Source organism: Salvia hispanica, chromosome 1, assembly GCF_029641045.1.
Source record: "Salvia hispanica isolate PSC_SH4W2 chromosome 1, Shi_PSC_v1, whole genome shotgun sequence".
NCBI classification, from domain to species: domain Eukaryota; kingdom Viridiplantae; phylum Streptophyta; class Magnoliopsida; order Lamiales; family Lamiaceae; genus Salvia; species Salvia hispanica.
Window position 1 is genome coordinate 10,060,531 of NC_142692.1, and position 12,162 is coordinate 10,072,692.

Sequence of the window (12,162 nt, forward strand, 5' to 3'; positions counted from 1 at the left end):
ATTTAAAACGAATTAAAATATTTGTAGAATGATTTTTTATTTTCATAAAACACTGTAAATATGTTTCACTAGATATCAAATTTGCGGTTGATTTATATATGTATTAGGTATGGTACAACGCTCCAAAACGTTGTTTCTTAATAGTATTTGGGGGGCCACCCAAATACTACAAGTTTTGCAAGTATCTTAAATCTAACAGCTCAAACCACTACAATCCAGTATAAACACCAAACTCCAAAACCAATTAAGTGTAGGTTAATCCAATTATATAATAAAATGAATTCATAGTTGCCCACCATTGACCTAATCAAACTACATACTAAGAGGAAAGGGAATCGTGCCAATCAATGCACATAAAAAATAGGTCTCTTTCGTTGTCTATCTCCTCTGGTATAAGGACTTCAATTTTCAATTCTCAGACAACTCTGTACACATACATGATACATATATTCATCTTCATTCATTCCAAACTGCAAAGCAACCAGTCAACCTCTTTCTCTCATTATCTATTAGGGGAGGAAGAGCAGCGGCGGCATCCATATAGACATCAACACTCATCCATGGCAACTGAGAATGTGCGGCCCCCTTTTTAAGTCACCATTCTGGTGAAGAACAATGTTATGCTGACTGATTTGGTTAATGTTTGCAGCTGACTATAATGACATTAAATGTTGATCTCCACTGCCCATACTGCTACAAGAAGCTAAGGAAAATTCTTTGCCATATTCCCCGTGAGTCTCTCACCAAATCCCTTGCTTCACTTCACATATATTCATTCTAGTGTTATGAATATAAATATTTCAGATTATAGCTAAATAATTATATACAATAACATGTAATTATATAGTATTAAGGAATTTAGTAGTATGAAAATATTAGTTTTTTATAATCCTTAAGTTGACACTTTTTTTTAATAGTTATAGATGTAGTTGATGCAAATGTCTTTCTAAGATAATTCTTTATGCCAAAACAGAAGTTATAGATCGAGTGTATGATATGAACGCAAATCAAGTGATGATCACGGTCGCAAGCTGCAATCCAGAGAAAATTCGTGACAAATTGTGTAGCAAGGGTCGTAAAGTTATAAAAAGTATCATCATGTAGTAGATCTGATCCTAAAGAGGAAGATCAAATCTTTCCACTACCAACTTTATCATCTCAAAAGGTCTATTCCTTCAATTCCAACTATGTTTCATTTTTTCATTTCATACATGTTGCTTGTATTTACTGTGTATTTAACCTTTGTATATACTTTGCTTGAGTTCTGACTTCTGAGTGAATGCAAAACATTTCCAATAAACAGATAAGTTCACAAACTAACCACTCTACTCAAATGGTTGCTCTATGTGTGTCAAACAGAAACTGTTGAGAATAAAGAATCACATTGTTGGGACCGATATTTTATTTCAAAGTGAGTATGTATTTGAAGGAAAAAAAATACTAATACATGATTATGTTAGGGAATGGTAACGTCTCAATTAAAAAAAAAAAAAAAAAAAAGTACTATTCCAAATTGAAATAGTATCTGTTAAATGCTAATGCACGAATTTCTGTCACTAAAATAAGAAAATCTAAGAAAAAATAGCAATATCAAACTAATATTGATTTTAACATTAATAGTACAAAGAATGGACTGAAAGGAAATTAATGACACATGATTACCAGATATAATACATATCTTCAAATACTAAACAGTATATTTACGAACAAACAAAAAGACCAAGGAAAAAGGACAAACATGTCCAATGAAACCTAAAATCTAAACAATAACAATATCAAAATTCGAGTGAAGGAGCATGCTTTAGTGATATCCAATTATCCATATCCGGCAGTGGTAAAAATAGCAATATTAATTAATGTTAAAGTCATAAAAGTAACAAGACACAACATCCTCCCTCCTCTCTTGTAGGCCTTAAAAAAATATTCTTGTAGATTTCCCCTCTATGATTTACTCGAATATGATACACTACTGCCCCAAAAGTAGATCCAACGTAACAAACCAACCCTATCTCCACATCCAACGTTTTAAGCTCTCATTTTTAGTACTATGACACATTAGACAAGAAACCATACAATGATCACTCCGAAACGAGACACGAAGGAAGCAGCAAATCTCATTTCATACTTCTTAACTTGCCACCGGCTTTGAAGTAGCCTTCTTTACAGCTTCTGCGTATGTTCGGTGTTGATATGTAAGAGTCGACTCGAGCAAGTCCCAAAGCGATGTCTTTGGGTTCCAACCTGAGATATACAGATAAAAGGTTAGGACAAGGGCATCTGTAAATTGAATTGAGTTTTTCCTAAAACAACAGTTCTCTACCAAGTTGTTTGTTGATTATGGTCATGTCAGGAATTCTCTTGTCACTATCATCGTATCCTTCACCATAAAATTCTTTGGAGCTTATATCAATCGTAGGTGTACTCAGTGAAGGTTCTTTACTAACCTTTGAGTAAACCTGCATGCAAGCATTAAACAGTAGATTTTCAGAAAATTATTCAAAGGTTACACACCGGAATAAAAAGAGGACAAGTGCACAAGAGGAAAGGCTCAACAGTTCAAAAACAAGTTGAATTTACCTGAGTCATCATTTCAGCAAGCTGCCTGACTGTAACTTCATTGTTAGGATTGCCAACGTTAAATATCTGACCATTAGCCCTGGATGGATTTTCCTGAAAATTCACTTAATTTAACAAATTTGCACATAAATGATGTACTAATACACAGAATTTGGAAGGCATAACTAAAACATACAATCATCAACAGGACAGCTTCAATGGCATCTTTGATGTAAACAAAAGTTCTCTGTGATTCACCACCATCGACAAGCTTCAGCGGTTCACGCCTTAAGAGGTTCTGGGGATACGAAAAACCAGCAATATGGAAAATGAGTCGAGTTCATAAGTCATAACAGTATATAATAGACAGAAAAGTCAAAAGAAAATCAGTATTAGTACATTGCTAAAGCAGGCAAGAACTCTAGGAACACCCTCACTTGGGCCATCAATCCCAGGTATAAAGTCCATCCTGGGTCCAATCCAGTTGAAGGGCCTCACAATTGTAAACTCAAGACCGTTTTCCGCCCCCTCGGCTGTAGCACAAGAATATAAGAATACAATAAATATGAAGCTTCATATTTTACTTAAGTCCCACAAAAATATAAACACACAGCTCACCATATATCAACCTTTCAACTAACTGCTTTGCACATGCATATGACCATCTCTGTTTCTCAATGGGGCCAAAGATGCAAGGGGAGGAATCTTCCGATAGAACATAGTAAGCAGGATCCTGATGCATCATGCAAGAAGATGGTGAATAATAAAAAAATCCAAACAGAAAAGAAATGTTCCCCTTGTTTATAACTTGATGGATCACAATACAAGAAGCAACTGTATAAATATAATTGGATATAATAGTAAACAATCAAGTGAGAAATGAGCTTACATGTGCATCTAGCTAAACAATGGTAATAGATTCAAAGCAAACGCTCACCTGCCGCAGTGGGCTATCTTTGGGTAAAAAGCAACCAATTGTTTTCCCATATACTTCACAAGTGGAGAAATGAATGAGGCGCTTTCCATTTTCCGAGCAGTATTTAATCTAAACCAGAGCAATCAATCAATTTCAAACTAGCAAGATTAATTTGGTTAAAGGTTTTTATGACAAATTAGAAAAACAAAAGTGCAAATCAGTTATGACACGCAAAGACTTACCACGGGGAGAGCATCAATGAAGTTGCTGTAGATCGTGTCAAGTGGGCGCGTATTGTAGTCTGCTGGAGTGCATATAGCAGCAAGATTTATGATCTAAGGTCAAAAATTGGAATTAACACATGGATTATATCTATTTAAACAATCAGTCAAGCTGAAAATCAGGAAAGAAATACATCAATAGATGGAGTAAATAAAAATCTATCGAGATCTTAGTAGACCACTCTAGATTTACTCCAGCAGCAGCACCTAATTTCACTTCAATTAATTACGATTATCAGATACTCCATTCCTACATTGGAAGCGAATTCCAGTTCAATGTCGCTATCTTAAACCGAAAAAAAACGAAAAAGGAAAAGGAACTTGAACAACAGGAGATGCAAGATCCTACTTAAGCACAGGCTAAAACTAAACCTCGAGAACATAACATAAAAGTGGAGAGAAACAAAAATTACAAGATCCGCCATCCGAATGAGGCCTTCGAGGCGAGAATCGTTCTTAATGTTGAGGCGGTGGAACTGGATGCGATCAGCCCAGGGCAGCGACGACGGCTCGAGGAGGTGTTTGATCTTGTCGCTGTAGACATCCACCGCCAGAACCTTGTGCGGCGTCTCGGCCATCAGCTTCTCGCAGAGGTGCGAGCCGATGAAGCCGCCGGCACCGATCATGCATATGGTGATCGGCTTAATCGGATTTCCGTCGAGATCTACTCTGGCGCTCGCCATTATTTACACCGACAGTTTCTTCGGCGCTGATCGAGATGAATTGGATGATTGTTAATAGAGCGAGAGAATGTTAGGGGTTTAAGCGCAAATGATTAATGGATTTGGGTTGATTCGGAAGAGATGTGGTATTTAAAGGTGGGAACGGAGGGAGGTGGCGTTTTGTTTTGCCGTTAGATATTATTGACTTCACTCTCACTCTCACTCTCACTCTCACTCTTCAACTGCTATTCCACAAAAATTTGGTGAGCTCGATCATTTATGAAGTACTCCCTCCGTTCCATAGTTATGAAGGCGTTTTTTTTCAGCACGAAGATTAAGAAAAATCGTGTTAGGTGAGTTAAGTAAAGGAAAAAAAATAGAAAATGAAAAAGATAGATAGATGAAGAGAAAAAAAAGTAAGAAATAGTAAAGTACGTGTGGAAAAATGTGTTGCTTAAAAGAGAAATGACTCTATTACTATAGAACGTACCAAAATAAAATGACTCTATTACTATGGAACGGATGGAGTATCAATTTTATCAGATGTTACCTTTAAATATTGAAAGGATTATATTGATTGTATATCTGTATATCAATGCGGTAAATCATTGTCGGATATCTACTAGTATTGTGTATTTAACTTTTGATGGATAATTACATCACACATGCAAAATGTTTTATAAATGTTTCAAGTTAGTACAATAAGTTGTAAGTTTATATAAATTATACAAAATGTTTAATTAGTGTTTCATATTGATACATTCCATCTAAATTAGTTTAACACCGTTAGGCCCTTCTTGGTATGGTGGAGTGGAATGACATTCCTATCTCCATTCGATCCTTTGCTTGGTAAATATTTTTATTAAGAATCATCATTCCTTTTGGAATGGCCATTCCATTCCACATGGGAATACCCATTCCATCCATTTAGCTAAGGAATGGTCATTCTATTTTCCTTTCTTCTTATTTTAAAATTTAACAAAATTATATATATATTATTTTATATTATATTTAAATTTAATATCACCACAATTTACAATAGAATTAAAATTTAAATTATTTAAATAATTGAAAAATCCACATACACACACTACACACATTTCACACACTACACACATTTCACACACTACACCCACTACACACAGTTCACATACTACACACACTACACCCACTACACACATTTCACACACTACACCCACTACACACAGTTCACATACTACACACACTACACCCACTACACACATTTCACACACTACACCCACTACACACAGTTCACATACTACACACACTTCACACATTTCACACACTACACACATTTTCACACACTCCACACATTTCACACAATACACGCACTACACACATTTCACACACTACACACAATACACAAATTCAAAAATAAGATGCTTGAAATGTGTGAAATGTGTGTAGTGTATTAAATGTGTGTAGTGTGTGAAATGTGTGTATTGTGTAAAGTATGTGTAGTGTGTGAAATGTGTGTAATTGTGTGAAATGTGTGCAGTTTGTGAAATGTGTGTCTTGTGTGAAATATGTGTAGTGTGTGTAGTGCATGAAATATGCGAAATGTGTGTAGTGTATTAAATGTGTGAAATGTGTGTAGTGTGTGAAATGTGTAAAGTGTGTGAAATGCGTGTAGTGTGTGCAGTGTGTGAAGTGTGTGAAATGTGTGTAATGTTTTTTTTGGTCGAATCAACATATTAATTATTCATATTCCATTCCATTCCATTTCTGTATTAATTTGTAAATATTAAACATAGGAATGGAATCAATCAAGGAATAACAATTTCATTCCTTGTGCTTACCAAGCAAAAGAATGGAATGGAATTGTCATTTCATTCCCACCTTCATTCCGTTCTCATCTCCATTCCATTCCCTCCTTGTTCCATTTCATCCACTAGTAGGGCCTTAGTTTTCTTACTATTTTGCATTGTTTGTATGGATTAGGACAAGTGAAAGTTCGCAGAGCGAGTCTCACTACGTTTTACATATATCTTCACAGGCATTATTCGGGAAGCTGCAGCAACTGGCCGCGGTGGCGGGAGACAATTTGGCGGTGTCATTCTGGAACCTCTCTGGTGGCTTAATTTGCTCTCTTGGTCAGAGCTTTCTCGTAGCCGTGCTCTCCTCGAACTCCACTCCCTTCGGCTATTCTGCTTCGACCGGTATCTCACCCCTTTCCGGGCGGTGACACCTCTTCTCCTATCATCGCTTGGCTCCAGTTTGTATCTTCTACTGCGACATCTATCGTCTGCTCAGCCGGGGTAGCCGGTGCGTCCGTAACATTCTATTGGAAAAGAGAAGATACGAAGGGTTCTACTGGCCATGTTAACGAGGAGGAATTCTGGGATGTTATGGAGCACGAGTCAGCTCCTCTCCGCCCAGTCAGATTGTAGAAGATAACATGGGAACACCGAACACAAATGGTGAAATGGAGATACCATTTGTGTCACATATTTCCTCACTCTAAGAAATATTGGCCAAGTTTGACTCGGTATGAGTTTTAAGAAATGTGAAAAAAAATGAATTGAAAAAATTAGTGGAACAAGGGTTACACATTTACATACTCCTAGTTTTATAGTAATGTGAGGGTAAAATTTTATTGGAAAGTGGGGTCATATACCAAAAATAGAAAAAAAATAAAGTGAACAATTTTTTACGGACGGACTAAAATGACAAAATCGGACAACATTTCACAGACGGAGAAAGTATTAAATTTCCAAAAACGAGTCTCACTTCTCATAATCCATACAAATAAATGTCACCGATGAGAACACAAATGACAATATATTCATGAACATGGAACCAACTGCAACTCTCAGAATACTATAATTTAATGATACATCTAGAGCATATTAATACATATATATACATTCAATGAGGAGGAACAAATTTCCCATTATCAAACTGAACGCAGTAAAACATAGTGAATATGATGAATTTAACATACTTAGATATAAGAAAACTAACGGTATTAATCTAATTTAGACAGGATGCATCAATATAAAACACTAATAATTTTTTTTTATATGATATATGTAAACTTAAAATTTTTTGTACTAATTTGAAACATTGATAAAACATTTTGTATGTCTAGTGTTATTCGATTAAATGTATACCAGCTTTTATCACTAAGATTGCAAGACAATACAGCATCGGTTTTGGGGTCAATCTTACTAGGGTTGAAATTTTTTGGGATTAAAATTTTTTAATCTAATTTAAATACGAAACCTAATATTCGAACGGAACCAAAATGAATTTTTTTTATTTTTAGTTCGCTTCGAATATATAAAAAAGTCAAATAAATAAAAAAATTTAAACTATTTTTTAAAATATTATAATATACTATTAACATGCAAGTACTAATTAAAGTATAAGCTAAAAGTTAAATTTAACAATTTGCAAAACAATTTTTTACATCATTTTTCACCGTTGAAATATATAGTATATAATATAGCATACAATTGTCATTCTTTGATTTGGTTCAAATTTTATTATTCGGTTTTAACTTTTTGGGTTTCGATTTATCCGGATTTTGATTTAATTAAATTTTATATTTTAGAAAAAATTGATTTTTGGTTTCTATTTAGTTTTGGCAATAAACTGAATTCAAAATTCAATCGTCGCTGTGTTGGAGTATATTAAAGTTTTAAGTGTACTACTAATTTGAAAAAAAATTGATAGAGGGAAGAAGAGAAGGAAAGAAGAAGATGGATTACAATTTAGGAGCATTAAAACTGATGTGCGCGCAACTGAAAAACGCCCGCCAAACGCCGTCACAGAACGCCTTCAGTCTCGGTGGCATCCTCTTCCAACGCGCTTGGATTCAGGTTTAATTTTATGGTGCAGCTCCATTTACATTTGCAATGCCAAATCCTAAATCAGCTGATTTTCAGGGGGTTTTAGTCTCCGTACCTTCGGCATCCGAGGATGGTGAGAGCGGCCGGTTCCTTCTAGACGACGGCACCGGTGTCATTGAACTATTGCTCTCCCGCGACCGCCAATGGGAATCTGGTCTGCTTTCTTCATTTTTATTTTTAATTTTGCTTTACTCTCTTATAAATAAGTCATGAATTTGCTTCTTTGCTGCGTGTTTGTTTCGATTAGGGATGTACCTAATGGTGATTGGAGCGTATAATGTCCGCGCAGGTGATCTTCCATTTATTAAGGTAAAAATTTAACTCTCCATTTTACTTTTTTCTTTACTGAGTAGCTGGTTTAGTTCTTTTGTCCTTACAGCATCTTAGTGTAAAACACAGCACAAATCACAGGATCCTTAGATTAAATGGTTGTAATATGCTACATTATTATACTAAAAATTTACATTATTAGCCGAGGTACATTATTAGACTGGAAATGTACATTATTATCCGAGCTACATTATTAGGCTAAAAATCTACATTATTAGATGACACATGACATTAATCTGACCGTCACAAGATCAAGTGGATTGCAAGTGTTTTGAGTTTTACTTATACTCAGTGTTTTGATATGAATACATCCCTATGTAAATATGCTTTTGAAAGTAACTGCTGTAGATGATTGTTGGTCTTTGTTGCAAATTCTGGTTGAAAATTAGTGTTCTTTGTTTCTGATCCATACAATCTAGATTTCGGTCAAGTAAAAATATGCATAGAGGGTCAATGGGTGCAGTGGTAGGTTGTTAATTTCAGACCTAAAAAGCTAATGCTTGGTAAGCTCTACTTTCTTTAACTTAGTATTGGTTGCAATGCTGTCCAAGTGAACTGAGGGAGGGATATTGCTACCACACTAATACATTGTGATAATATTATTCCTTTTTGGAGGGAAGATGAGCAATACGAATTTGTTAAATCCTTTTTAAAAGATAAGATGGAAAACAAGGGACAAATTTAAAGGGTGAATATACTCCTGTTCGGCTGTCCCCCATTTACCTCAAAGCAAACGTAACCTTGGTATATTTGTTTGCAATATATGTTATCATACTCTAGGGTTAGTATCTGCCTCACTGCATTCGCACCCTTAAACGAGGGCAGTGCATCGATTCCTTATGTGATGAACAACCATGTTTCTTGATGCTCGTTGTAATTCATTTCTTGAAAGAGCTTTGAACTTTGGGCTAACAAATGTGATATGGCCGGTTTCACAGGTTCACAAAATTGTTGATCTTTCACCATTTCCAGACAGGGAATCAATGTGGTATCTGGAAGTCATTGAAGCTTTCAAACTGTTTTATGAACCATTATTTCAAGAATGATGCCAGAGTAGGAGAGATATTGACCCCTTCTTTGTTGTCAGTGTATGCTATTGTATATTCCATTTTTCACCTGGGTTTTGACCCATGTCTTTACTTCTTCTGAGAAGGGAGTTTTGAATTGAACCTAGAATTCATCTCAGTTTTTATATGCAAGAATTTGCTTCAGTTAAAGGCGCCTTAAAGATGATTATTTATTTTTCTATATCGACTAAGTATGATATAATAGTCACAATGAAGCTGTTTGAATTAGTGGATTTTATCATAACTTGTACTCAATCTGCATATAATTGAATAAAACTAACTTGTTCGTCTGGATACTAGTTTATACATCATTAACTCATACTACCATTTTGAATTCCACATGAGTTTACCTCAACTACTCTATAGACATGTGAGAAAATGTGAGCATCAGGTAGCAGCAATGATGGGCAACAAGCCATTGTAACGGAGAAATGCATAAGGTGTAGGTTCACGACCTCAAAACTCCAGGAAGACTTGATAGAGTTGGTGTGAGTGTTGAAGGGTGTTATGATTTAGAAGAAATAAAGGACCCAATATTATGGGGGCGATACACATAATAAATTTGTGTCAAAACAAGTAAGCCATTCTGATCGGAATAGGATGAGTCCTCTAACCTATTTCTTGATCGACATCATATATAGAGTATAGACTCATCAAGTACACCTGGAAGAGGTTAGTGTAGTTCCAAATCCACAGCAGCATAATGCAGCTGTAGACCCCATACCATGTCAAAGTACACAGCCACACACTTTTAGCTGATTGCCGGATACTAGGCCTTCATATTGTTTGGTTACTATATGCTGAAACGTGTGGCCAAAATCATGGAATAGCGCCTCAAGCTCATTGATTCACTGGTTAATCAACACGACAAGAGAAAATGTGAGCTTTAAAATGGAATCTGAAGCTTCTGAACTATGGTCATGAGACTTGGCTTGTCCCTTGTTGCAAACAATATTTGTGATTGGTAAGCGGGAAGAGAGTATGGATCAAAGTAAAAGTAGGCAATGGGAGCACTTGATCAAAGTAAGTTTGTAGAAGCTGACATCTTTAATTCCCAAAGCCTTTTACTAATATCCTGTTGATTCAATAGTACCTTGCCCTCTGGCATAGACTCATAGCTCTTCCAAGTCTACAGAATTTTATCAAACTACTTATCAGGAAAGCGCTTGCTGCGTTAACTAGACATGCTGAATCTCACTCTTCTCTATAAGATCCTTTGGTAATACAGTTGAGTCCATTTATAAAAGAGTGAACTTCGAAAATGGTCCCTCGACTATGGGTTTATCTTGAAAATGGTCCCTGAACTTTAAAAATATCACCAGTAGTCCCTGAATTAAGGGTTAATATAAAAAACGGTCCTTTTTGCACTGTTTCGAGATGAAAATGCCCCTTTGAGGGGTTTTGGGGGGTTTGGGCAATTTGGTCTTTTTACACTTTTAACATTTTAAATATGATATTATTTTAGTTATATACTAAATCTGATATTATTTCAAAATTATCATTCATCTTTCCTTTTGTCATCCTTCACTTTGTTTCTTCATTTCAATATTAGATTTAATTTTAAAAAATTAAATTTTAAATTTCAATTTTTAAATATCAATAAATTTTTTTAATTATAAAAATTAATAAATAACAAAAATTAATAGTCATAATCAATATTTAATAGTGTCTAATATTTAATCAATAAGATATGACAACGCCTTAGTTTTAATCAATATTTAATAGCTTTAATCATAAATAGATCATATAACACGATTTATTCTGAAATAAATATGCATCTAATGTAAGACTAATATAATCTTTGTTTATTAATTTGAAAACAATCAAAATGACTAGAAAATTTCAACAAAAATAATCCTATATAAAATTTTTAGTCAACTTCATAATATTCAATCACAAGCAATTATAACAACCGAACGAAGGCTAAATAGAATAGTTCTTATTTTTCCATCATGATTAATATTATTTTTCTGTACTTCTTCAATTCAGCTGAATATTATATTAAATAACAAAAATTAATAGTTTTAATTAATATTAATAGTGTCCATGAATTAATAGTTTTAATTAAAAAAATTAATTGATATTTAAAAATCAAAATTTAAAATTTAATTTTATAAATTAAATCTAATATTGAAATAAAGAAACAAAGTGAAGGATAGCAAAAGGGAAGAAGAATGATAATTTTGAAATAATATCAGATTTAGTACATAACTTAAATAATACTCCCTCCGTCCGCCATTAGGAGTCCCATTTCTTGGCGGCACGGGTTTTAAGAAATGTTAAGAAAAGTTGGTGGAAAAAAATTAGTGGAATAGGGGTCCCACTTGTATATATTATTTTTAAATGAAATGTGAGTGGAATGAGTAAGGTGAATGTGGGACCCTATTACCATTTATGGTAAAAGTGAACCGGGACTCCTATTCGCGGACGGACTAAAATGGAAAAACGGGACTCCTATTCGCGGACGGAGGGAGT

General features: G+C 34.6%; 3 protein-coding genes across 3 annotated transcripts; 2 read left to right on the forward strand and 1 right to left on the reverse strand.

The window, feature by feature from the left end:
- Positions 1–443: 443 nt before the first annotated feature.
- Positions 444–1,268, forward strand: LOC125217804 (protein PYRICULARIA ORYZAE RESISTANCE 21-like). Its single transcript, XM_089063170.1, has 3 exons — positions 444–575; positions 650–731; positions 974–1,268. Exons 1-3 carry the CDS (start codon positions 561–563, stop codon positions 1,102–1,104), a joined length of 228 nt encoding a protein of 75 aa, XP_088919296.1. The 5' UTR covers positions 444–560; the 3' UTR covers positions 1,105–1,268.
- A 564-nt stretch (positions 1,269–1,832) lies between these two features.
- On the reverse strand, positions 1,833–4,631 carry LOC125185158 (UDP-D-apiose/UDP-D-xylose synthase 2). The gene is made up of 9 exons (XM_048081651.2): positions 4,167–4,631; positions 3,715–3,807; positions 3,494–3,601; positions 3,175–3,289; positions 2,956–3,089; positions 2,753–2,854; positions 2,578–2,670; positions 2,321–2,456; positions 1,833–2,241 (listed from the first exon to the last, which is right to left on the reverse strand). Exons 1-9 carry the CDS (start codon positions 4,434–4,436, stop codon positions 2,129–2,131), a joined length of 1,164 nt encoding a protein of 387 aa, XP_047937608.1. The 5' UTR covers positions 4,437–4,631; the 3' UTR covers positions 1,833–2,128.
- A 3,417-nt stretch (positions 4,632–8,048) lies between these two features.
- Positions 8,049–9,831, forward strand: LOC125217561 (recQ-mediated instability-like protein). Its single transcript, XM_048119078.2, has 4 exons — positions 8,049–8,260; positions 8,327–8,444; positions 8,538–8,599; positions 9,559–9,831. The coding sequence occupies exons 1-4, from the start codon at positions 8,141–8,143 to the stop codon at positions 9,664–9,666; spliced, it is 408 nt and encodes a 135-aa protein (XP_047975035.1). The 5' UTR covers positions 8,049–8,140; the 3' UTR covers positions 9,667–9,831.
- The last annotated feature ends 2,331 nt before the right edge of the window (positions 9,832–12,162 follow it).